Here is a 25,748-nt window from a genome sequence, read left to right as displayed (position 1 = left end):
ACAAAACAAAGCAACCAACCACATAAACAAAAAGTAATATTATGGGAAACATGTACCACTGCTGTCCACACAACAGCAGACAGATACAGAACTCCACAGGTAAATACATCGCAGTCAGAGTGGAGGAGGCCTCTGTTATTGCTGGTGGCTCTGAGTCCCCGGTAGAGGACGCAGGGCAGAGTCCTAAGGAGGACGTGAATAGGGCTGACTGCCCAGGAGCTTTGAATGTGCAGCAGATGACCCAAGCAGGACGATGCCATCAGCAGGATCACACCTGAAATCTAGCACAAGAGAAGATGCAACAATTTCTAGTCATTTTGGCAAGAACACTTTGCATAAAGTACAAAATATATCAAATATCACCAATGTAGGTGCAATAAATGTCAACTGCTTTATTTTGCAGCAAGTACTATTACAGTGCTTGGAGTGAAGACCTTTCCTAAGGAGAGTTATAAAGTGTTTACCATTGGCCATAAAAGACTTGAGAATAAGCAGGAAAGGAGTTTAGCAGGGGTGGCAAAGGTCCTGTTCACCCTCAGCACAGCCACACACTTGATGGTGAGAAGGAAGAGCATGATGCCACGCAGAGTACGGAGAAACTGTAGAGGCAAACATATCTCTGCATTCTTAAAATGTACTCTAACTACAGTGCAAACAAGCCGCTCATAATGCTCGCCTCACAGGGTTTATTCTTTATTTTCCAAGAGAAGGTGCTGTAAACTTCTCTCACTTGTTCCCAGGAAGCCAGGAGGCGAACGTCCACACGGCCTCTGTGGTTGTTTCTCTCCAGCAGCTCTGCAACGCTCATGATAACAGCGGAGTGATAAATGTGACACACATAGTGCACAAGTGTCGCTGTGGGCACACCGACCTGCAAAAGACAGAAAGAGGGAGAAAGCTGCGTTCACTGTGCTTCATGGATAATTTGACCTTCAGATAATATTTCTGTGTGTTTTGCTTGTCAGGGTTGTTAGACAAACAGCCACAGGTTACTTTATTCTTCCAGTGAGGTCGTCGTGATCTTGTTTGGATTAGTGTGCGTCTGACTGAGAGCTGGTGTGTGCGCCTGCTTTCTAAAGTCTTACAAACATTTATGCTGGAATGATTATTTTGTCTCGGGCAGACTTACTTCCACCCAGTTGCAAGGTGTTGTCCAGTATCCAATCAGCCCTTGCTGTCCCATACTGGACACTTGGCATGAGATTTGTATGAGAGACAAGAAGAGGAAGAGAAGCTGGTCAGAGGGGAGGAAGGAGAAAAAAAATGTATTCAAATGTGTTGTAAACTTTAATCTGTAGCATCTTTTAAGACTCAGTCTAAAAGTTAGTGTAGTGTTTTACCTTGCAGACCATAACAGCATAGTCCCAGGCAGTAGGAGTGTGATGTACTCTGACTGAATGGACTTCCACAGAGGGCAGCAGGACACCGGTGGGGCTGCGCTCAGCAAGCAGCGTCACACTGGTGAACAAGTTCGGTGCGGGGCTGTACAAGGTGAATTGAACCTTCAGGGCCACCGTCCGTCCGTCCAACCAGCCAGCTGAACGCAGAAGTTTCAGTTTTGATGCGGAATCAGACCTGCAGGAGAGGAGGAGAACTGATCATTATTTGGAAGCAAAAACAAGGTGAGTTAATCAACAGTTTCCATCGTGGATCTCTCACTTTGTGTGGCCTAAGCCAACTGTAGCGCTTGGTCCTGAGTAACAACTAAGGCGACCGCATAGCGTTGTTGAAGTCATAACAGGTACCTGGAAATTGTGAGGCAAGAAACACAACTAAAGTACAGAGACAGAATCTAGAAATCCAGATTTTACAGTGCCATTACAAGTTTAACAAATGTAAAGTACAGCATTTTTCTTAACTAATTGTGAGTACTTATAAGTGCAGGAAGTCACGCATTCCTTAATGTAAGAAAATATGAATCTATCCTTCTATCAGTTCATCTTTGGTCACAAACCTCAGTTGGAGAGGTGTCAGATATTTCAATCTTCTGCAGGATTGGCTCTCCAATCACAATATGTGGCTGCTGAATGACATCAGAATGTCAAGATGTGGTGCTTTGGTTTGACTTTATGACTAATCTTAATTTTGAAGGATCAAAGAGAGGTGAACATGTAGTCAGAGTTTTCTTCACCAACCTGGAGTTTTAAGTCCCTTTGGAGCTTAAAGTCATAGCTTACCTCTGTTTTGGCTGATGTGTGCTCGTACAGTGACTCTATCAGACCTGTCTGTGACCAGTTCCACCACTCCGTATGCTTTTGTATCAACATAAATGAATGATCACGGTTCCTAATAAAAGATAACATCAGATTTTTCTCTGCTTTAGAAGTAAGTGTGAATGTCAGTGAGATATACAGCAAGAGTGTTCGGGTGCTACCTCACAAAGTGTCTTCTGACAGCTCTGTTGAGCTGGTAATGTTCCCTGAATGAGTTGTCATAGGTTATACACATCATCAGGGAAAGCATGGCGACACTGAGAGACAAATCCCTGCATGAGAAGGAAAAGCACTTAAAAGTCTTACATCAAATATAGAGGGGTGCGCATGCATTCACAAAAGCACACCTCAGGGTTTTATGAATAACAGCCTCTCTTCTTTTCCTCCTATGAGTTTTCCTCAGCTCTGCCAGAGTCAGTGGCCGTACAAGACCCAGGTACCGAGCTCGCCGTCGAGCTCGGAGCAGCTGTAAACGATAAATAACCGAGTTCACATTGCAGAAGGAAAAAAACAGAACAACATTAAACTCTACGAGCGTCTGATTATTACCTTTTTAAGGTGTGAGCGTCGTCTGTAGGGAAAAGCAGACTCAGTAAGCTGCTCTTCAGCTCCATTAATGCCTCTGTGGCTCCAAAGTTTCATAGCCTCAATATTGAATTCCCTCAATCTGAAAAAAGTATGAAAGTCTGATGTTTTTCTGTGCCAACAGGAAACAGCCAAGGCCACTGCAAGTATCTGTAAAAGAAAAACATCAAGATGATATTTTTATTTAAGGTTTGTGCCATTATTTAGTTGTGTAGCTGATTATAAAAAGCACATATTATGTTACCAAAGCTGGCTGAATGATGAAGATGCAAGACATCAGGGAGATGAAAAGAGAATGGACCCAAAGCAGAACCTTGCCACTGTTAAACCTAACACATCAAAACGCACAGAGAGGCTTCAACAGCGTGACACTGACACCCGTGATACAATATTATAACAGATAAAACAGCAGACATCACAATGAACATTACTTTCACTACCTCATTCCCAGCACTGCAGAGAGCACCAGGCAGGAGAGGGACAACAGCAGACACAGAGTCCAGGCCAAATAGACACGCCGCTGACATGTTGGTCTTTCTCTCAGTTTGTCGGTGGCATCATAATAGCTTCCTCTCTCAGAGGAAGAGTCTGGTGAACATCGTCCTTGGAGACCTTTCTCTTTTTGACCTTCATCTTTTGCCCTGGACAAACAAGCTCTTTGGGTTTCGTGAAACCTGCTGCTGTCAGGAAGGAATTCAGACTGTTTTTTGTGGGGTGCTTCATCCGCATTACTGTATGAAACCGACAGGTCTGCGTCCTACAGCAGAAAAAGAAAGGTCAGGCAGTGATGTTAGAAGCTGTGAGAATGACAATGAGGAGAAATGGAAAAGAAGGGAATACAGAAACTATTCTGAGGTGTAACCTGGTATTTCTGCATCCAGGATTCATTCCACTGCTGGAGGCTGCTCCAGGAGAGACGGCGGTCAAACGTGCTGTCGCTTAGTGAGAGGGGGTCTGTGAGGAGATGATAAAATAAAAGGATAATGAACAATTCAAGAAAGGACACAACAAAATTCAAAAAGAGGTCCACAGAAAACCAATTTACCTTCAGAATATTCCTTTTCAGTCTTTCTGCATTTTACACGATGGACTCGTGACCCCGTCGGCTGTACCGCACGCAGTCGAAACAGGAAAGACACCGCTGTTGCTACGGGCAGCACAGCTACCACGCTTACAAGCCCATTTGTTACAGCACCAGCGGACACATCGACAAAACCCAACGCAAACAGCGGCTGCAAATACAAAATAAGTAGATGCATCATTGAGCTGTAGGTAAGGCATTTCAGAGCTCTTGCTCACCAAATCTTCAACTTTAAGGGCCTACCTGATCATCCGTTTGTGCGACGATTACTGCACCAACACATGCGTACCCCAACAGCAGCAGCAGACACACACTTAGTCTTTGAGTATGTGTGAAGGAGCTGGGAGAGGGGCAGCTGTACACGGATACCCACGTATGGAAATCAGCCAAGTAGTCATTAAGCTTGAGACGCAGCATCTGCAATTACACAGAGGGAGACCTGGGGTGACACAGCAGCAAATATTACATTAAGGTTTATGTCTAGTGTAGATTAACTCACTGTGACGATGCCGAAAATAGTTTTTATGTGAACATGAGTGTTGTACCTGAGCAAAGTTTATCCCCTGAGTGCAAACACGCAGCATCCTCTCCACTCGGCCATCACCTTTGTTCGCAGCCAGCCAGCACTGGGCAGCAAACAGCCAAGAGCATCCCACCACATGCCCTCTGAGCACCTGAATAACAAGTCAAACCGCCTTAAAAGTCCACTCATCAATGAAAAGGTGTGTTCACAAACAGTTTTTGTTATAGGATTTTTTTTATTACCTCAGATACCTCCACCTGTGTAAGGTACCAATCAGGGGAAGGTCCAGAGTTGTCATGCCAGATGTGAACCCCCCACACTGGGCCCAGGCTTTCTGCTGCACTGTGGGGGAGCGAAGACACAGAGATTATAGCACGTGGTAATGAGATAATGAAAAATTACACTGATTTATCTCCCTTTTTCTTACATATTGAACACAAACACAAAGAAAAAAAACTTGTTTCTAAATCACTGAGGATTTTACCTAAGTATGAAGATGTCTTTAGAGTTCCTCCTGAACAGAGTGCATCCTGGGACATGTAGTTCTTTTGTCTGTGAGAACCCATCTTCACCATACAGTGATATGTACACCTGGTCAATATATAAAGATTAAAAAACAAAACAAAACATTAGTCTGGGAAACAAAACGTTTTTTATGTGATTAATTCTCTTACACTAATCTATAACATGTTCTGAATTAGTGTACGAAAAATATTCAGATAATTTAATAAAGCATGTCAAACGGCATCAGGTGCTGCAGAATGAGGAGTGTTACAGTTTATCTGCTTTACCTGCTCTGTATGCAGGGAATAGTATGTGGAAAACAATGGGAAAATGGGAAGAAAGACAACAAAAAATGAAATACACAAATACAGTGGCCATAAGGATCCAGGAGGAGCATATTTTGAGAACAGCTAAATACCAAAGGAGCTGATAAGTTTGAAAGAAACCAAAAACAGCCCTGCCTTTGCACTCATACGGGCTGCAGAGCTGAGACCCGTGTGGGTTGTAACTGCGTAGAGATACGGATCAGATGCAGAGTTGTCAGACAGGTAGTGAACCCTTTGACTTTGCGTTGCAACAACATCAGCTCTTTTACACGCCGCCAACCCCGCGACGTACAGGCACACGAACAGCAACAGCATGCCCAGCACTGTCAGATCAGTGGATGCGCTGAGGTTTCAGAGAAGCAAAGAGAAGGAGAGAGATGCCTTAGAGGATGCGTTAAATATCAACACTAATGTTATATTTCTATTTTTCATCTACATTTTGTTTGCAAAAGAAACTTAGCTTCAACAGGTCAAGAGGTTGATATATTTCAAAATACAAATAAAAGAAAACAAATCTAGCAATCCTGTTTCATTTTATTACGTTTCAAACCTGATGAGCAAAAAAATCCTACTGTTTCTTCCCCCCCCCCTTTTTTTTTTGGTAAAATGCATGTAAAAATATTTGTGCAGATCAGTGTTTTTTGTTATTTTCCAGGTCTCGGTTGGTCACCTTAGGAACGGGTTCACATCTGCTGTGCTGTGGATGCTCTGCATCTGCTGCTGCTTCACAGTCAGCGGTCTCAAACGGTGGCAGCTAGGATTCAGCAAATATAAAGAAGCATGTTAATCACCTCTGCATCCAGATTTGTCCTCTAGTGTTTGTTTGTTTTCTTATATTCTCACACACAGACACACTCACATGCTTTACCTGCAGCTGACAGCTGAATCTGTGTCTGCTAGCTGTGTTCTGCAGCCCTGATGTGTCCAAGCCCCCTGCTGGCCGTCCCAGGACAAACACAGACTGCTGTCCACTGTCAGACTGTAGCTTATCTCTTCAGTCAGGTGATTGGCTCTGGGTGCTTTACCAAAATCAGCATTAAGCAGTGCCAAGTGACCAACACCTGCAGCTGGAAGTTTTGGGAATTTGTTACAATATTTCCCAGCGAACTTACTCAAAGCACGTACATGTTAGAAAGATGACTTGACTGACTCATACTACTCAGCTAAAACATACATGGATCAATTGATTTCTATTAAGTTTAACTGAGATGATCAGTCTTAAAAATACTTTGTAAAAGGACAGAATTTAACAGAAGGAAAGACCAGGAGGGCAGAAGAGTCAGAAACAGAAAATGGTCTTACCGCTGAGGTAGGATGAGGGCAGAGTGATGCGTGAGGTGTTGCTCTCCCACCTGTAAATCTTGCGCAGATGGTGCATTCTAGGAGTCGGCTTTTCAAACATCCTGATACAGCGGACACTCACGGTTAGATATGTGCCATAGTCTCACCTTTCAGTCAAAACTCATTCAAATTATTCTGTTATTATCTGAGTATGAGTATAACACGGTGCTGTAATAATACCTGAAGAGCACCATGAGGGGAAACGCCTTTTTGGTCGTGGGTCTGAAGAGTAGAGTGAACTGGATGGACTGCAGCAAGTGTTCCTGGGTAATGTTGAAGCTGTGGTAGTTGACCCGGCTGCGCAGGAGGGTGAACTCCCACGAGGAGCTTTTCTGCAGCAGAAATTTAGTCTCGTGTTGTTGGAGTAAAGATACAACACTGCACGTTTTAAGAATTTATTTTAACAAAATCTTATTATGAAGAACCTCTCATTTTCCACAAACAAAAGAAAAGGACAATCAGCTGCTCACGTTTCTTTGTGTGTGACGAAGCTCGGTGTTGAATGGTTGAATGAGGGAGGAAACGTGGATCCTTCTCCTCGTGTTGCACTTGTAAAGACTTAGGTCAACCACTGGTCCACTTACCTGGAAATCCAAAGAATAAGTAAGAGAGATGTCTCACCTTTAACCCTGTTAAGCTGAACCATGAAATAACCGATAAAGGGGTTAGAGTTAAAAGTCTCACTGATGGTATAGATGTTAAATCACTGTATGTGCAACTACTGAGCAGGTCTCACCTGTGTAGGATTGGCCCAGGTGTAAGGACTGTGAGCAAGCTCGGTGATCACAGTGAGGACACACGGTCCATGCTGGAGAAACAGAATCTGGATGAAAGAAGCAGGGATGTAGACCCTGACTGAGCCACTGTTTATGACTGTGGAGGTGTTGTTTTGGGATGCAGCATACAAATTAATGAGGCTGCTGCTAACTCTGTGCTCCTTGGTCTCATGAAACAAAATGTACTTCTGGAAAACAAGAAAAGGAGGATGAATTTCATTAAAAAACTAAAACTGTGGAGAAATAGTTTTAAATGTGTTTTGTCTCACCAGCATGAGCTCTGATGCAGCCTGCAGAATATCAGCTACGAGCATCACCGCTTGCTTTGCTGGAGGTGAACGTCCTTGTTTGATGTGGCCACTGGTGGATGAGTTCACTGCAGTGCTGTTTGGAGTGTTTTCATCATTTCTTAGGTTTCCATCAGCAGTTGAGTCTTCTTGTGTAATGTCAGGTGTGAAGGTGCAAGTAGTCACCACCTGAAGGCTGTGTGAAAGCAGGGTGAGCGCTGTATTGAGCACCTTCTGGTTTATAATGTAGTGGCGATAAGCGCTAGATGCAGAAAACTGCTCGGACATCATCTGAATGTGAGCTGTTACTCGTTTGGCACTTGCTAGTGTCACCTAAAAGGAATAAAGGAAGTATTAGAAACAATCTAGCATCTACAACCCTGCTCCCAGTTTGGTTTTGTGAGTCCAACCACTCACCTGACTTGTAACTCGTAGCAGGTCGTTCAGAATGCAAATATTGTCTGTCATTGACTCCTAGAATGGAAACATAACTGAATGATTAACAGTAAATGGACTGGTTCTTATACAGCACTTTTCTACTTCCACTCCAAGCACTTTATACAACATGCCTCATTCATAAAAACACTTTCCTTTTTGATAAAGCTTATAGTTAGGACTGGATCAGGTGACCCTGAACCCTTTCTTAGTTATGCTGCAGTACACTAGGACTGCTGGGGGCATCCCATTATGCACTGGGTGTGTCTTCTTCATTCACCTCCACCTGTTTATACACCAGTATTGCATTCAGAGGCTTAAACGAGCATTGATTAGTTGTCTTTTGCTCTCTTCTCTTTCCTTCTCTTTCCCCTCAGAGCCACGTGAGATGCTTGATTTTTTTCTTTTCTTTGATCAAAACTCGATTTTAATGCTACCGCTCTTCCTCCCAGAGAGCCGGGGCTGTAAAACAGAAAAAGAACATTGTTGTGTTTCATCACTTGTGCTGTCAGTGTGTTTACCTGATCGCTGCTCTCAAGCTCACACAAGGTGCGAATGAGCACAGTGCGCATGTGCCTCTGTGCATGTGTGTTGGCCTCTGTTTCCAGGCTGAGTCTGTTCAGGATGCTGGTGAGGAGGCTGATGTAGTTACGAATCTCCACGCTGTTCCCAAGCTGCACCAAAGCCGACAGGTTCCTCACACCGGACTCCGACCTGGAGATGGTGAAAGTAAGGATTTGCATGTTCTATAGAATCTATATTATTGTTGACTTGCTCAGATTGATGCTTTGTAGTTTAACACACACAGTCGTTCTTAACAGCAGCTTTTTGGCTGACAGCATAAAATCCCTGAGTGTGCTCAAGCTCAGTGCTATTTAAATCACCAGCAGGCCCTCTTAAGTAGACAGCACGAGACATCTGCATATCATATCATCATAATATGATCACATGGGGGTTCTTACAGCTCAAGATCAGGATCATGATGGGAAGAGGAAGATGAGGTGTCCCTGAGGAAGCTTGGTTGGACTTGTACTGTCACAGGACAGGGTTTGGTGGCTGACCCATACGTGCTGCTTCTTATTTCTGTGTAAATAGTTACTGCGGCGACAACAGTAATAAGAGCAATAAAAAAATAAGAAAATATTAGAAAAATAAAAATTCTGTTAATGCTCCTTAAGCAACAGTGTGTCTTTGTGTGTTTACCTTTATAGTCATCCCTGGGGTCACCTGAAGGAAGGCTGAAGTAATATTGGAAGTCTCTCCCCTGGTACAGTGTCCTGGGGAGTCGGTCTCCTACACTGAAGCTGTACTCATACACTAAGTCCTTTTGCACACACACACACACACACACACACACACACACACACACACACACACACACACACACACACACACACACACACACATTTCTGTGAAGACTGGCATGCCAGGACCAAGGTCAAAAAATTTGGGGTGATCAATTAGTAAAATTATGGATTAGGTTAGGTTTACTTCAATCATCGGCAGACAGCTCCGAACTTCAAGCACTGAGTGGCAATGTCTTGTAATAAAAATGCACTTTGAAAATCTTTAATCAAAGCAGGAAGAGTGTTAAAAGCATGCGACAGAAAATACCTCCTTCCCTGAGGTGCAGAAGATGCTGAAGTGTGTGTGTAACTCGAGTCCTCTGACAGGCTGCACCTGGCACGCCAAGCCCTCTGGAACAGGATTGGTCTGTAAGAACAGCTGAGTCCGGCCCAGACGCCTGCTCTGAGATTCTCAATTCATCAGACAACAATCGAGAGGATCATTAACAGACGGAGACTGACTTTAAAGGCAATGTGGGCATTTTAATGTTCAAGTTAAAGTACTGCAGTAAATGTAAAAAATAATATATGTCTGTGATTTTGTCCTTTTGTCCCATTATCCTGTTTTATAAATCTCTAATAACTCTCGCCTGGGCTGGTCTATATGTAGCCATCTCAAACTTACTGGCAGTGACCTCCAACATGTATCTGCTCCTGGGCCTCAGACTGAAGGGCTTGATCTTGAGAAAAGAACAGGAGATTCCTGTAGAGATTTTTAAAAGGGAAAAAAAGATGGCTAAATGCTGACACAGTGGCACAGAAGCAGGAATTTTTCTGCATAATGTACCTGTGTAAGTAAAGGACTCAAAGAGGCCTCTGTTCAGAGGATTTCGAGGTAAGTCGAGCAAAGTCGGTGCCTGAATTGCCACAAAAGGCTTAGAATCCACTAGATTACTCCCTTCATCTTTGTGTAATCCCATATCAAACATCGAGACGTCTCCTGCACTGAAGCGCTCACCATCTTCACCTGGGAACGATCGTGAGTGAGTACCAGTAAAAACCATCTCAGATAAGAAATAAACAGTGATTGTAGATATGAACTGTACCTCTGGGTCTCCCTGCTGACATCCCTGGGTCGCCTTCCTCTGCGTTTGGAAAGGGAGCACCATAATCTGGATCTGTAACAGAACCAGCTTTAGTGCAATAATAATAACAGTCAAGCAACATAATATTGCCCCATATAACTGAAAAATATTCTTTATATTTGGAAAAAGTTATTTATTTATGATGGGAATTTTCTTCATGTTGGTTCCAGGTTGGTAAAACTCTTTCACAAACTGTATTTTTATTGTAATTTAATCCGTTTAAATTGTGCTAACAGCATCAAATTATATATAACTTAAATAGACTGAGCTTATATGGCGATTTTAGATTTTCTCACCTAGTCGACCACCCGCATTGCTACTCTCCAGAACACGAAAAGAAAAGTCCCAGTCGGCAGAGGAGTCAGACTCCACTGAAGTTTCACTGCTAATGTCCCCTTGGATCAAGTAGTCGGAATATAGGACACCATCATTGTTGAGAACACGTGGACTAGACTCTGGCAAACCTGCGGGGTGAGGAAAGAAGTCACATTTAGTGACAGAGTGGTACGCTCCAAGTCATGTATATATATATTTGTTTATACAGCTAATAACACACCAGCTTTGTCTGATGTGTCTCCACTCCTGGTTGTTGATGCCCCACTATCAGCCAGGTCCACATCACCGTTTCTGGTTTCAAAGGTAGCCACGGTAACGGGTGAAGAAGATGAATAAGGGGTCGTCTGGGTGTTCTGTGACACATTTGTAACAGGAGGGTGTAGAGTAGAGGTGGCAGGACTTTCCATGATGGCAGACATGGTGCTGAGATCTACTGTGTGGCAAAACGGGACTAGAATAGAACACAAGGTTTTACTTTTTTAATTTAATTTCCATTTTTAGGGGAATTTTTGGGGGAATTTTCTTGCAAAGTGGCACTGAATTTACCTTCTGTGAAAGGCTTGGATGAAGCATTGACCAGGTACAGACTCCAGGTGTACTGGATGTGCCGTGCAGGAATGTGGCAGTCTTCACACACGGTGCCGACAGAGAACGACTGATCCCAGTTCACACGGTCTCCCCGACACTCAGGGCAGTAAATGGACAGCTTCCTGGATCGGATGCATTTAGGCGCATGTTAAACGTCACTTAAGAATTAAAGTGCTGCTTTTAATCAAACACTTCTATTTGATTCTGTTCGGTTATGTGATTCAATTGAGACTTTATGAAGAGGTCACACCCGATGAGGTTTGATGTTACAGTGAGGAAGGTCTCTGATGAAGCTGAACGCTCTCCGCTTTGGACAGTGAGCGTGAACTGGAACTGGTCAAAGTTGGTTTTTAAGAAGCTGGCGGGAAATTTGAGCACCGGCGACGAAGTGGAAATGTGCTGGTTGAAGCAGGAGCTGGTGATGGTGCTCACTGGTTTACATGCCCAACTGTAGCTATACAGAGAAAATCAGAAATTCTGTTAACTTCCAAACACACATTAAATTTCTCAAGGTGAAACAAATACAACTAAAAATGACTAAGATGTAGGAAAATCCACCAAAATATAATATTTACATATTTATTGGCATTTTTTGCCATTTATTTAGTTATAGCTGAGCCCAATGTTGGCGACTTTTGGCAATTACAGCTCAGATATGCTACTGGCAAATGTTATGTGGGCCAGACGTGCAGCCGAAAAACAAATGAGACTCTAGGCACCCAAACTGCAACACAGAGACGAGAGAGAATAGCTTTCTGTGGACACAGCTCACTAACCAGCTTCAGAAGGAGCGGATCTGGAGAGCGCAGCTAAGCGAGCAGCTGCAGCAACAGGAACACACCCATCATGAACTGCTCAAGGCAGAGGAAAAGTCTCACGCTATAGGACAAACTGAATTTTGATCCAGGAGTTAAATAGTGAGTAAGATACCCTCAGTCAGGAGGAGGACCTAAAAAGCAAAATCTCAGCAAACCTTGAGCTGAACACTAAACTTACAGCAGAGGTAGCGGTGAGAATGGGAACGTGACCACTTCCATAAACATTTAAAACCAGAGGAAAGTGAACATTCTTATCCGTTTTTCCTCATTGAGGCAACAGCTTCTGGCTTGTTGCCTATTAAAGGTGTCAGGGCTCAATTTCTACCTGAGTGGGTTCGTGGGGAAGTCAGGGTCGTAAGATGCCTGCCCATCCAGGGTTACTATGGTGTTCCTGTTGTTAAGGAAGATGTTGGTGCCACCCTGGATGAAAGCCACAGGAGGGCTCGGCATCACCTGAACCTTTACGCTGTAGTTACTGTACACCACACTGCCGACGACCTGAACCTGCAGGAGAAACACAAGCCTCGATCATTCGGAATAATCGTATAGCAACAGAAATAACGACTTGAAATGGAGAGACCGGCCGTTAAATAGTTCTTCTGTATTATTGTATTATTATTACACACCCTGGCTGTAGCCGTATAAGTGTCATACTCCAGGAGATGGCTTTGCACTATGAGGATCTGCCTGTGTGTGTCTGTGAGAGGCAGCGGCACTGCCTGGCCTGCAGAGTCGAATAAAGTCCAGGAGTAGCGCAGGCCTCTTGATACATCACAATCCACTTCCGTTTCGTACGTCACACCCAGATGGACAACCTCATATCTTCGTACCTAGGTGCAAAGAGAAGGTTGTATTGTCTTTTATTAACTATGCTCCGCCTGACGTACTTGTGAGGTCTGGACAAAGAGCTACCTGTAGTTTAAGAGGCCCCATGTTTTTGACGGGTGGAGGCTGACAAGGCTGGTCCACAACAAAGATGTGGCTGCTCAGGGAAGCAGAGCTGACCAGGTTAGACGCCGTCACTTCCACTCTGAACTCTCCCGTTCTGAGGAGGAAAAACATGTTTATTAAGCACACTTGTGTTAGGCTACATGTGATTTTCATATTTATCTGAAAGACAGATAGTGAAACATACTAACAAGTTTGTAAAAGGTAAATACAAAATTAGAGAATCTTAATCCTAACTTAATCTAAACTTAAAGTCCGATTTGAGTTTACAAGGAGAATGAAAGCCCAAAGTCTTGTTAAACTCTCTGACTCACCTGTGGAAGATGTGCCGTTCTGTGCTCTGTCCAGACAGGCTTGTTCCATCCCCAAAGCTCCACAGGAAGTTGATGTCGGTCCCCATATTTACCCGGCAACTGAACACCACTGTATGATTCTGCAAAACCGAGGCCCGGTGGACCAGCCTGTTGAGCTTCACTGTTCTCTGGACTACCACCGGGAACATGTCAGAGGTAACGGCCGTCTTACCATGTGACATGATTACAGACACATTATACCTATGGTGAGGAAAGGTGGGATTTAAGAGGGGTTAGTTTAATTCACATGGTGTTTGATTTATTTAATCATATTTTATTTAGAAGCTGTTGAGCTATTGTGTTTAAAGACATAATGACACACAAATGCTACCAAAAACATAACCTCCTTGGTGCACGTAATAATGTGGGGATGAAGAACGTTTTTTTAGCGTTAGAAGACTTGAGAAGGACCAACCAACAGAGGCTGGGTGATTCTAGTTGTTTGCCAGTTTCTGTTATGACTGTTAGATTACAAGTTAAAATTTATGCATGTAAACCAACTTCACATGTTTTACCCTTGTGACAGTTTTGTTGACTTTTTTTTTAACTGTCAGGATTTGAAAAACAAAACGTATGTAACCTTGTCCGTGGATGAACACTTTTAAGGCTCTGGCTTATTTAAAAAATCTCCAATTATTTTATTTTAAAAATGTTGCACATGCCTCGCTATTACCTGCCAGGCTTTAGGTATTTTCTAGTGATGATCCTAGAGGTAGTTGTGGCTGATGTGTAGTCTCCAAAGTGCCAGACGAACACTGGATCTGGTACGTCAGTCACAGCTTGGAAGATTATATCTGTATTTGTTGGATATGCTTGCCTTGCTGCAAAAATCCTCACAGCTAAGGATAAGAGACACACGTGGTCATTACAGATAAATCACACCAAAGATAATGACACTAATTAAAGATAACAACAACAACAAAAAAAGACAGAAACATTTGGCATCAATGCTGTGACTCCTCGGTGGTTACCGTTTTAGATTTAGTCTCACTTGTGGTGACAGCTTCCTGTTTTTTGTACACGCTCTCACACCTCAAGTAAAACACTTGATTCTCAGCCTGACGCTCAAATGCAACCGTCCTAGTGTGGTTGAAAAGCTAAACCGTGACCACTTCCTGTGCTCCTGTCATGTAGCTGCACTTCCTGTACAGCGGTGATGAGCTCACCAGCAGCGAGGCAGCCACGTTTGACCCCGGTGCACCTCTAAAATAAAACCTAATGCTTTTGAATATCTAACTCCAGGTCTCCAACTGGATCTTGACTCCGATCTGTGTTTGAAAACAGAGCTGACTGTGTGGGTTAAAGGCCTGTGATAGAAACATTCTACTGTTGCCCTGTTTATCACAGCAACGTGATTGAAAATAACACCCCAAATAATTCGCGGCCCCACGTGCCTGGCCTGCCATGACCGCCCATGGATGACTTCTGAATGTACGGATGCATGAACTCCTAGTATGCCTCGAGACACCACTGATGAATGATGGCGGTGGAGAGGATCGATGCTGTGAGGTGATGCTGTCCTACAGCAGTGGCGATTGAGTGCAAATTGCAGCTGGAGTGGGCGAAGGTGTGAAGGTTATCAAGGTTTGACGTGTGAGGGTACCGCCGTGTCAACAAACAAGATTGTAAGCATATGTGATGTTGCCATGGTCGCTCTCATAGGTGGGGGCTACATTTAGTGTGAGGCTGAGGACAAGCAGGTGTTTCATGGTGGTGAGCAGCTCTCACAGAAACAATCTCACCTGAAGTTAAATGATTCCCACACAAGATCCCTTTAAGGTGAGAGCAGCCGGGAGATAAGACCACCTGCAAGACCACACGACCACATGCAGAAAGCACACACACAGAGACACACACCAATGTGAGATTAAAGGATATCTCCGTTCATATTTGATTTTTCTTCTCATCGAAGAAAGAACACAATGAGCATAAATGCTTTTAAAATCTTGTATCTCTTATTTCCCGCGGTTATATAATATCCCAGCTATTGTTTTAAACATACTGAGCCTTTCTAAAAAAATGAGAACTATAAAATGTTTTAGTTGTTTGCACCTTTAATTTATTAATACTAGCATAATTCATACAAAACCGTTGCATTTTTTAATGACTAAAAGCTGAGAACTCACAACATGTATTGTCTTCTGCTTCCACCCATAGAGGCATGATGCATTCACTGACACTGCGTGAACTCCCTCTGATTCGAAGGTCCACTTCTGAAAATGATGAGAAGCGTTAAGTTTTCAGATTAAAAAACATGACAGTACATTGAAGGATGAGGGATATTTCAGATGATGGAGATTAAAAAATCAGGTCACCTACAGAAAACTGCGTTCCTTCAACAGGAAGAGGAATTCCATGAATTCTTATTTGCAAAGCTGACAGTCCGGCATCAGAAGTATGTATGCCATTCTGGCTCACTAGCGTTACAGCATTTTTTTCAGTCCTTCTGCAGACCCAGCAGATTTATGGTGTTGGCTACTGCTTAAATAATGTTTGAACACTTAACCTTCTACTTTATCTCAGTTTGAACACACCAGTGGCTCTGATTGAACAAACTAAGCTCTGAGGAGCTTTGATGAGCTTTAATGAGCACATCAAGGTTTGCTTATGCTCTTTTCCCTGTCACCGTAGAAGAGTTGTGTAATGACTCACAAATACGTAGTTATGCTAATCAGTAATTTTGAGGATTATGCACATTTTGCACATTCAACATACTGAGCTGTGACTCCTAAATAATCAGGAAGCGAGTAATAAAACCTGAATAAAACTCCCTTAAGAGCTTTTTTCTTTGTTGCAATTTTTCCAAGATTTTTAGTTTATTATTTATACGTTATGATTCTTTTGGAAAAACTCTAGATGCAATTGGTTTTTAAAAAAAGAGTTACTGGATTTACCAGATGAGTATTAATCTAAAGAAAAGGTTTTTTAAAAATACATTAAAAAAAATACATAAAATACATGAAAAACAGGGCAAAAACATCAAAAATTATTTATCATATATGTTGAATGTTCAGTTATTTTATATTTTTTGGTTGTTTCGTTTTTCTTTTTTTTTTAAAGCTAACATTCACAGCTGATAAAATTCTTTGAAAAGCTGACAATTCAAGTGAGCAAAACATCTTTCTTATATATATTTTAGATATATAATATTTTTATATTAATATTTTCCTGCTGGAAAATCACAAACAGGCCAAACTGCATATATGAGCTTAACATAATAAACACATAAATCAATTCCCCATTATAAATACCCAAATAGCTATTTCCTTTTAAAGCCAAACCTGACAAGTTAATTAATTTAGACTCATTTATAAGTTAATGTTGTGTGACTTACCACTGTGCTGTTCAGACAGTGTGGCTGTGAAAGGGAAGCTGTTTCTTCTTCCCTGTGAGTAAAGCACCAGCAGAACTCAGCTGCTAATCTGTCACTTACAAACGCCTGCAGAGTGACGGGATCGGCCCGATATGCAGCCACACCCTCAGTTACACCGTCAGAGTCCAAGTGAACCGTGGGGATGCAGGAGGGAACATTCAGGGGGCCGTGGAGCAAAGACACCGTTAGGTTCCCTGGAAAGGGTGGCAAAATGTACAAGTGGAGGGTGGAGGAGAGTGTGGAGAGAGGGTTGGAAACGGTGATGTCTAAAAAGAAAACAGAAGACAAAAAATACAAACAGAGCAGACAGGATTACTCATACGTAATCCCTTTCTTGATTAATTAACTGATGAAAAAATCACCAGCAAACACATTAAATTTTCTCTGGTGAACTTACTTATTTCGTATTTGCCTGCAACATTCAAAATCCAATCGGATGACACAGTAAAGGAGCCATCATCCGTCACGTTGACCTTTAGGGTCATCCCCAGAGACTCCACAGTGACATAGGTCAGGGCCTGGCTGCTAAGACCCAGGATGCCTGGAAATCACACAAATAATCATGTAAAGGATAAAAAAAAGAGCTTTGATATAAAGTGCTTAAAATTCTACAAATCGTGGAAATAATACACAAATATTCAGAGGTTATTAGCATATATTCCAACATACTTAAACTCATTAACAAGCATCAGTGCAGTCCATTAACTTTCTGAATAAAGCATTGTCTAGCAACTATATAGAAAATTTCGGTTTCTCAACAAAAGAAAAACAATCAAAATAATTTAAAAACCTATTTATTTGCAATACATTGTAAGTAATTTTCATTAAAATTCTTCAAATTATATTAAGTTTAAATGTACAATATATATCAAAAATTTAACACATAGTAGATACTTGTAATGACTTCACACCATACAACTGTAACAGCAAAAATGTGTCTTATGTTTGATGCTGCTTGTTCAGTTTCTGTTGAAATACATTTTGATAGGTATAATTATTTTTAAGGAAACATTTAAATCTAAATTAAAAAATAAAGAATGGAAAAAAGACTGAAAAAAACATTTTAAATACTGAGTTTACAGATCCCGTCTGCTTGTGTGAAAACATGAATAATATTACTTGCAATAATTTATATCAAGAAATAATATGATATAATAATAAAAGTCCAATTTATAGAAGCCAAAACTACAAGTTCTACATTATGTGAGACCACAGAAAATACACAGTAGGATAAAAGTAAATTAAATTAAAACAATTTCAGATACAGATACGCAAATAATACCTGCCAGTGTAAACTAATAATTAATGCGTTCATTGAAGCAAACCTTTTCAAATCAGGGAATAACTTAATTAAAGCACGGGGGGGTGAAGAGTTGCATTTCAAAGAACCTCATTGTTATAAAACACTGCAGCAGCTGACCTGGCGGCTGATTGGAACGTCCAGCGAGGTTTCCTTTCACTTCAATGACAAAAGTCTTCCCAGCCTCCAGTCTTGCTGGAGAAGTAAATACACTAATGTTGTGAAAAATTGGCCCTTCAGTTCTGTAGAGCGCCATGCTTCCATCTTGTGCTTTTCCAAGAGGTAAGTTCAAGGTACTGGAAGAGAAAAGAAGTTATCCAGGACAAAAAGCTTCTTGCTTTAAGCTTTTAAAATGTACTTTAGTGATGACACGACAACACAAGTTTAAATGAGAAGAGAAGCGGCAGCTATAGTTAGACATCAAAAGCAAAAGAAAGCAATCTGCTACCTCACCTTTGTCTTTCACTTCCTCCTTTCACGTCCTTTGTTCCTTCACTGGGAGATGTCTTGAAACACTCTCTAAACACCAAACCACTGAGCTGGTTCCCACAGTAACAGGTCTGTGAAGACAATGCAGCAACTCCATACCTTCCACAAAAAACACAGTGAAGGTTAGTGTTTTACATACTGAGAGCACATGTCACATGTCAAATAAGCCTTTGTTGGTATTCTAATATATGATGCTTTAAAATTCTGTTACATCTTCTTGAAAACAGCACTTTTGATATATATACATATATATTCTTTGTTTGTTTTTTGTATTAGAGATTTGCTATTGGGATTTTTTTTTTATTCACAAATTTTATTCATAAATTTAAAAATATTTTTGTAATTTCTTAAATTATTTCAGGATGAGAATATATTAAGATTTCTGAGAGTTTGTTTTTAAGTGCTTTTACACACAACAGATGATGCCTCAAATATGCAATAATAAAAGGCTGCTATAAAAATTTGAATATTTCTTTAACCTGTTACTGTCATCACTGTCAAACAATTTCAGACAAGCATCCACATTTCATCTTCATCTGTAATGCCCCCTGACCCGGAAAGCTCTTTTAGCATTTCTCCACCAGCTCACCCCTCATCCAAGCAGTGTGCAGAGCAGGCTACCGGGTCAAGGTCACGGGCACCGACACCCGTGGGTCCGTGAAATCCGAGGGAAGAGCTCGCGCTGACGCATCCGATGAACCAGGGTGAACTCTGCTGACCTGATGAGGAGGCCAACGCGGACAAGGAGTGCAGTGCAAAGAAGACAAAAGCGCGGAGCATGGCTGCTCGGACACGGGCCTCGACTATAGAGCGAAACTCGGGATGAACTGCGATTGAGGATGACGCTTCAAGTGGGAGAGAACGAGAGAACAGGAGAGAGGAGCAGGTGCACCGAGACCTGCAACTGTGCATACAAGGTGTGTGGGAGGCGTGAACAGAGAGGGTAACTGTATGCAAATAATGGGTCAAAGACCACGTGAGGGAGGAGGGAGATCGCGTTAATGATCGGGAATCTAACAGAAAAAAAAAATCACGGCCTTTTGTTGCTGTGCAGGAAACGCTATTGTTGTTATTACTAAGTTTAAGGCGTGTGTTACCATTCTAGTTATTTAAAGGTGAAGGCTCAGGTGCCCTGCACCTGCATGTGTGAAGATGGAGTGATCCCCCACTTGCCTTTGCTAATAATTTGTGCAAAGCTTAAGGACGTTTTTGAATTTAAATACGAGAGCAGCTGCTTCGGAAGCATCAAAATGCCCGTTGCAAAATAATAATAATAACACTGTTAGATTTTAATGCAGCAACGCATGTCTGCTGCGCTGTAAGGTCACATGTCAGTGACACCCAATGGCTGGGTGTTTTACTGGACTATGAGACTTGCATCAAATAAAGCCTCTGCAGCGATCTGAACTGCTGCTTCGTTTGTGGCCAACAAAGCAGCATCATGCGGCCTTTAAGGCAGAAAACTGAGATACGTTAAATGGAAAGCCGCAGTGAGAGAGAGGAACGGCAGGTGTTTGCTTTGTTTTACTCCAAGGATCCGGCTCCATGATCATAAGAATTCTGCTTGACACTGAATTAAACTGCACTAAGCTCAGGTGGCCTAAAGCGACCTGGTCACATGCTTCACGTACAGGTTATAATATTTACTGAGCCATTAGACACTCAGTGCCTTTCAGTGATTTGATGCCCAGCAGCCCCTTTTTCTCAAGCGAACTGATCCAGAGGATGTCTCCAGACTCGTTTCTCCTCTGTCACCAGAATTCCAAACAAAGGAAAGAATTCCAAAGTAATCACATGTCATTGTTTTATTGTGAGAATGAGACGCTAGTTTATATTCTGAAGGCGCAGCCTTGAATCACCTGCCAGACGGTTTGAAACTGGTCGTTAGACAGACGACGCTCGACGCCAGATTACATTTAAAAACACAAATATTAACCTTATTAAGCATTAGATTCGAAGTCTAATGTGGGCTACACGTGTAGCTTTATTTTAAATTACACAAGTAAAATGGAAACACGGGGACAGGTACTACAGAGAACTGTGTGGTGTCTCAGGCTGTCCCCTCGGCTCAGGTTAGGTTCGCCAATTATTTGGTTAACTGAAATAAATTCCAAATGCTTCGCGTTAAACTGGTAAATTTAAATGAAATCTCACCAGCAGTGATAATTTTGTGCTAAGTTTGAGAAATCCAAGGTTGTCAGCTCGGACACGAGACAAAGCGTCCTCTCGGTGGGTTTATTTTATCTGAGCTGTCACGCCGAAAAGGGCAAAACCGCGACGGAACCGGTGTGACTCTTCGGAGTTCAGCTTTGCCCGTGAGCCCTTTTGCTGGAAACCAAGTCTGCGCCGTGTAGCTAACTCCGCCGGTCCACCTTAAAAAGCTCTTCCGGTTTGCTCGACATCCCCTTTAAGAGAAATTCCCAGGGCTTGAAGTTAGCGGCAGGGGGCGCTGTCAGACCGTGCCATCTCTCCATGAGTGGAGGAATCAAACACATTTCTCTCAGAGTATTTTCATACTGAAAACGCGCACTTTGTTCTGCGATTTCGTTTCATCTCGTCACTCAGGGGTCCCCAGAAGTTTTTGCACCGTTAACACATCACGGAGGCATGCACGTGGAACCCTAGAAACCGGAACTAATTTTTGGCTTATCTTATTCCACCCCCCAAAAAACAACAAAACAAAACAAAACCCAACCTGTGGTACTTTATATTAATGAGTGAGTTGTGTGTGATAGTGAAGCAGCTGCGTGGGTGAAGCTTAATTTGGGATCTTCAAATCGAAGTGGGGTTGATTCACGTGAATTAATTAAGCTGCAACGAAAACGTGTTACATGCTTTATGCTTTGGCCACCTCCCCTCCTCCTCCTCGTGCACCTCTGAAGACCCAAGAGTCCCCACTGATCACACACTGAGACACATTTTTCGAATCAAACCCTAAAAATCAGTGGCGGCGACGCTGCGTAATACCCCGCTGTAGACCCGCGTGAATCGGGAACCTTCCCGCCCCCCTTTTTTTTCATTCGTTATTCACGTGCCTTCCTTTCTCTGCGAAACATTTAACACTTGATCAGAAAACGAAATATTCTCGAGGACCGGCCGTGTAACGGAGAGTCCTCCTGAACGGGCGAAGCGTTATGTAAGCGGCTGCAGCTTTGCGCCCCCACCGAGGAGGACACGGAGCGGAGAAAACAGCACGGCTGACTCCGGGAGACTGGAGCCTCTCGAGGTGGAGCGATGATGGAAATAGATTGTGTCTCAGTGATGTTGGGTTAGGGGTGAGGAGGAGGGATGACAACTCAGTCACTTTTTTCTTTTTTCTTTTAAATTTGCGCACAACTGAGCGCATTCATTTGAAGGCAGTGCGCAAAACTGCATAACAGAGCAGATCACCCCATGATAATGTCAGACTTTCTTTCCGGGTGTTCAAAGCTCATAAAAATAGTATTACGTTATCGTGTGGTGAGAGGAGACAGTCGAAGCACTGCTTCTAGCTCTAAAAGATGTTTCCTGCTTAGTTCTCCCAAATATAGACCTGACAGTGGTTGCCTGGTTCTTTGCGCTTCCTTTTTTGTAGCCATTTTATTTCTCGTTTTAGAGAGGAATATTAACCCTGGACAGCCCATAATTTGGCTAGACTTTCATCAAATTGCATTAAATATTCTAGTTTATAAATCTTTAAGATTCAAAAAGGCCTGCACTCAACAGACTCCAGAGACTTTTGTTATAGCAGATACAATAACTGTGCTTTTTTTCTTATCCTTTTCTTTTTTAATCGATTTAAGTTTGAGAAAGCTGCCCTGTCTGAGTCAAGGATTTCCCCCCGCCAGTATATTTTCCTGAAATGGAAACCAGACCACAGATCATTCATTAAATTAAGCAATTTGTGAGCCAGCCTGTTGTAGGTTGAAGGGGGCTCAGGTGTGGCCACACTGCTCCCCAATTCGCCATGTTTGCTTGAGTGAAATATTTCTAAATGTTAGCCACAGTGGCTCACATATACACAGAAAATGACAGAGATTCAAAGGAAAAAAAGAGGAGGAAAAGACGATAATTAGATTCTTATTTATTTATGATGTCAGGCCTGTGACATGTTGTCGGTGAAAACATGCTAAGGTGAGCCGATCAAGCGATGAAGGCAATGATTTTGCGCAAGAGGTAAAGAGACTCGCTCATCAACCAAAATAATAAATAGACAAATATCAAGAAAAACACAAAAAGTGAGGAAATTCATGACCCCTGTAGCACTGGGGTGTATTTTTACTTCACAGAATTTTTTTATAACTCCGCTTGTTGACCTCTTTTCTATTAAATACAGGCGAACACAGTGGCGTAAATTGGATGGATCATTCATGATTAAGCGTTTTGTACACACTGACTTTATTCATAAGATCTAATGAAGTCCAACGTCATCATATCAATACATGTGATTGTTTTGGTGATGATTAATGAATGAACGAGATACTGGATCTCCGTCTCTTCCCGATCAGCTGATGTTTTGTCTTTATTTTTTTCTGCATTTTTTTTCTCTCTGCCCACATCTGTTCATCTGGCGATTCGAAAAGCAGAACACTGTTTGATTCTTGTCTTTGCGGGCACAGCACTTTAAACACGTCCACAGTTCAAACGTGGCATATAAAGTCCTGGCAGTGCTGGGAACAAACATGTGAGAGTGAACAGGTGCCTGCAGGAAAGTAACCAACAAGCAAATACATTACAAAAAAATAAATGGTGACACAAACAGAAATGATTTAGGCAATTAAGCAGCAGGAAACCAGAGCCCTGCTTTATTTTAGATCTCAGTGATGTATTCATATTTAATACTTGTTTCCTCTTTTTGAAGCACATATGTTTAAAGTTAGAAGTTAAACAAGCGTATTAAAAAGCTATTTGACGCGCACTGTGGGTCTAGTGAGGAAAGATCTCCCCAGGCTCACATTACGTTGTGCAAACAAGCCTCAGTCGGGCCAAATCATAAGCGAGGATCCAGTGTAAGGCACAGATCTTATCAAAGCTGGATTACCAGGAGCGATCCTCGTGTGTTTGAGAAAACAGAAGCAACGTTCAGGAAATTAGCTTTGATAGGATTTACCAAAAATAAAAAATAAAAATAAATAAATAAAAGCAACAAAAAGAAAACAGAAACAAGTTGATATTTTGTTTATTATATGCTGTGGGGGAATTAAAGAAAACGCAGTAGCAATTATTAAAATCTTGGCAGAGTCAGGAAAGCTAAAAGAAGAAAAGGCAGTTCAGTTAAAGTCTCTGCCTGTCATAATGAACATAATCAAACAGCATGTGTTAATAAGGAATATAAAATACATTGACTACATATATGTCCGCTTAGTTTGGTTTGTACATTTGGAAAAGCTTCTTACTAACCACAGAAATTATTCCTAACCGAATCCCTCTTTCTTCCCGTGTTGCCTCACATACTCATTGGATATAAAGAACTGGAGAGGGGGGGGGGGGGATCTTGAAACCTTACCTGACAAAGGCCCACACTGCCTCCCACACCTCTCCAAAAAACATCCTATTATATTTCTCAACCGCCCAATAAAGAAAAAAATCACTTGACTGGGAGAAGAAAGGAAGCTCATCCAGTCAAATCTGCTTTTGTCACGTTATGTCCTCTGCCTCCTCCGCGCCCTGCAGCACCGAAGAAAAAGCCCGGGCTCTTCATCTGTCTCATGTTTGACAAATAGGTTCCTATTGACGATGATATCTGTCGACTCAGGCAGAGAGAAATGACACTGACGTACTAATAATCGATAGTCAACAAGCAGTGGCCTGACTGCATGCAGGCCACTGGTAGACTTTATTCTTTTATTTTCCCATCAGTGTTGTGAGCATATTAAAGTGCGTGTGTTTGTTTGTGTTGGTGGCTTTTATCCAGCCTGTTGGGTTCCCAACTCGCTGGTATGAAGGGGAGAGGGAGGGAGAGGTCAAAGGTCACTGCTGCATGTGGCCTGTTCAAATCCTTCTATAGTGTGCAATGTTCTCAGCTGACCCGTCGTGTTATAGAGGGGGCAGTGTCCAGATATTAGCTTTCAGAGCGTGGAACATTTTAATCAGCTGATCTGGGGCTTTAAATCCATTTTGTTCAGGAGCATGGTTTCATGGCAAAATACTACTACTAATAATGATATTAATAAAAAAGAATAATAATAATACCCTTAACATGCTCCAACATGGCACGTGTTCAATCATTCATGTAATGGAATTAGGCAAGTTTTGACAATGAGCAACTGGAATTCAACTTTCAGACCTTGAATAGAGATTTGTTCGTATACCTGATATCCTTTTTAGCTGAGGGGCACCTTCATTGTTATTTTCAACGAAAAGCAAGAATTTCTGTCACACTGGCTGGAGTTTTTTCCTTTTAATGTGTGACCATAAACCAAATTTTTGCATATTTTTCACGACCAAAATTGTCTCCACAGAAATCAGAAGAAGAAAAGACACTTTAAATTCTTCGCGTAGTTTCGTGAATGATCAGTTAAACCTTAATGAATTATTCATTTAAAAAAAACTAACATTAAGAATATGGTGTAAGCAGAGCTATAGGCCAACTAGGGGAGGGAAAACTTGTTAATTGATGAAGTACAACAGGACTGTTTCTGATCAGACTTCCTAACACTCTCGGTCCCATCTTGGTTCATAGCTGTGACTCGAGGTCAGCGCACGTCATTGCTTCGTTGATAACTGATTGGATTGTGCGTTAAAAGTTCAGCACTGGGCTGACTGTGTCTCTCCTGTCCCCAGAAAAGCCCTTACAAATGGAGTTGAGCTCCATGACGGAGCAGAAGCCCTCTGGCGCTGCTTTTCCCCGACCTCCTCTCCATCACCCACCCACCCACCCACCAGTCCCCCTGGCCAGGGAAATCCACCAGACTCCAGCTCTTTCGACTGTCCTTGTGTCTTTTCGAAACTTGCTTCCAGCGCTTCAGGCTCGGTCATTAAGTCAGGAGCATTTAAATTTAATTTATACGGCTGTATAAGGAGATTATTATTTAATAATAATAATAATAATAATAATAATAA

At 42.1% G+C, this 25,748-nt stretch overlaps 1 protein-coding gene across 1 annotated transcript in view; it reads right to left on the bottom strand.

The window, feature by feature from the left end:
* pkd1l1 (polycystin 1 like 1, transient receptor potential channel interacting) overlaps positions 1 to 19,599 on the bottom strand; it is a 20,857-nt gene extending 1,258 nt beyond the window's left edge. Inside the window, exons 1-51 of the mRNA XM_013915182.1 lie at positions 19,297 to 19,599; positions 18,672 to 18,806; positions 18,339 to 18,514; positions 17,316 to 17,459; positions 16,979 to 17,184; positions 15,672 to 15,758; positions 15,288 to 15,351; positions 14,219 to 14,384; positions 13,507 to 13,746; positions 13,157 to 13,289; positions 12,871 to 13,074; positions 12,570 to 12,748; positions 11,677 to 11,880; positions 11,385 to 11,548; positions 11,059 to 11,289; positions 10,799 to 10,966; positions 10,464 to 10,535; positions 10,205 to 10,384; positions 10,043 to 10,120; positions 9,686 to 9,828; positions 9,275 to 9,395; positions 9,034 to 9,169; positions 8,593 to 8,785; positions 8,054 to 8,110; positions 7,619 to 7,969; positions 7,310 to 7,537; positions 7,044 to 7,157; positions 6,754 to 6,905; positions 6,535 to 6,635; positions 6,101 to 6,299; positions 5,903 to 5,986; positions 5,368 to 5,575; positions 4,887 to 4,993; positions 4,645 to 4,744; positions 4,425 to 4,553; positions 4,123 to 4,296; positions 3,844 to 4,030; positions 3,661 to 3,752; positions 3,239 to 3,555; positions 3,043 to 3,127; positions 2,763 to 2,948; positions 2,561 to 2,679; positions 2,375 to 2,485; positions 2,178 to 2,286; positions 1,955 to 2,023; positions 1,660 to 1,745; positions 1,341 to 1,575; positions 1,130 to 1,234; positions 731 to 871; positions 465 to 599; positions 57 to 281 (exon numbers count right to left, since the gene is read on the bottom strand). Coding sequence (XP_013770636.1) covers positions 57 to 281; positions 465 to 599; positions 731 to 871; positions 1,130 to 1,234; positions 1,341 to 1,575; positions 1,660 to 1,745; positions 1,955 to 2,023; positions 2,178 to 2,286; positions 2,375 to 2,485; positions 2,561 to 2,679; positions 2,763 to 2,948; positions 3,043 to 3,127; positions 3,239 to 3,555; positions 3,661 to 3,752; positions 3,844 to 4,030; positions 4,123 to 4,296; positions 4,425 to 4,553; positions 4,645 to 4,744; positions 4,887 to 4,993; positions 5,368 to 5,575; positions 5,903 to 5,986; positions 6,101 to 6,299; positions 6,535 to 6,635; positions 6,754 to 6,905; positions 7,044 to 7,157; positions 7,310 to 7,537; positions 7,619 to 7,969; positions 8,054 to 8,110; positions 8,593 to 8,785; positions 9,034 to 9,169; positions 9,275 to 9,395; positions 9,686 to 9,828; positions 10,043 to 10,120; positions 10,205 to 10,384; positions 10,464 to 10,535; positions 10,799 to 10,966; positions 11,059 to 11,289; positions 11,385 to 11,548; positions 11,677 to 11,880; positions 12,570 to 12,748; positions 12,871 to 13,074; positions 13,157 to 13,289; positions 13,507 to 13,746; positions 14,219 to 14,384; positions 15,288 to 15,351; positions 15,672 to 15,758; positions 16,979 to 17,184; positions 17,316 to 17,459; positions 18,339 to 18,514; positions 18,672 to 18,806; positions 19,297 to 19,487 — 7,821 coding nt within the window. The 5' untranslated portion in view covers positions 19,488 to 19,599. The remainder of the gene's footprint in view (positions 1 to 56; positions 282 to 464; positions 600 to 730; positions 872 to 1,129; positions 1,235 to 1,340; positions 1,576 to 1,659; positions 1,746 to 1,954; positions 2,024 to 2,177; positions 2,287 to 2,374; positions 2,486 to 2,560; positions 2,680 to 2,762; positions 2,949 to 3,042; positions 3,128 to 3,238; positions 3,556 to 3,660; positions 3,753 to 3,843; positions 4,031 to 4,122; positions 4,297 to 4,424; positions 4,554 to 4,644; positions 4,745 to 4,886; positions 4,994 to 5,367; positions 5,576 to 5,902; positions 5,987 to 6,100; positions 6,300 to 6,534; positions 6,636 to 6,753; positions 6,906 to 7,043; positions 7,158 to 7,309; positions 7,538 to 7,618; positions 7,970 to 8,053; positions 8,111 to 8,592; positions 8,786 to 9,033; positions 9,170 to 9,274; positions 9,396 to 9,685; positions 9,829 to 10,042; positions 10,121 to 10,204; positions 10,385 to 10,463; positions 10,536 to 10,798; positions 10,967 to 11,058; positions 11,290 to 11,384; positions 11,549 to 11,676; positions 11,881 to 12,569; positions 12,749 to 12,870; positions 13,075 to 13,156; positions 13,290 to 13,506; positions 13,747 to 14,218; positions 14,385 to 15,287; positions 15,352 to 15,671; positions 15,759 to 16,978; positions 17,185 to 17,315; positions 17,460 to 18,338; positions 18,515 to 18,671; positions 18,807 to 19,296) is intronic.
* Between the last annotated feature and the right edge of the window lie 6,149 nt (positions 19,600 to 25,748).

The sequence above is a fragment of the Pundamilia nyererei genome, unplaced genomic scaffold, assembly GCF_000239375.1.
Source record: "Pundamilia nyererei isolate P.nyererei 1_Seehausen unplaced genomic scaffold, PunNye1.0 scaffold00007, whole genome shotgun sequence".
In the NCBI taxonomy this organism is placed as follows: Eukaryota; Metazoa; Chordata; class Actinopteri; order Cichliformes; family Cichlidae; genus Pundamilia; species Pundamilia nyererei.
The sequence above is the reverse complement of the archived record's forward strand: the minus strand, read 5'-3'. Positions and strand labels throughout refer to the sequence as shown.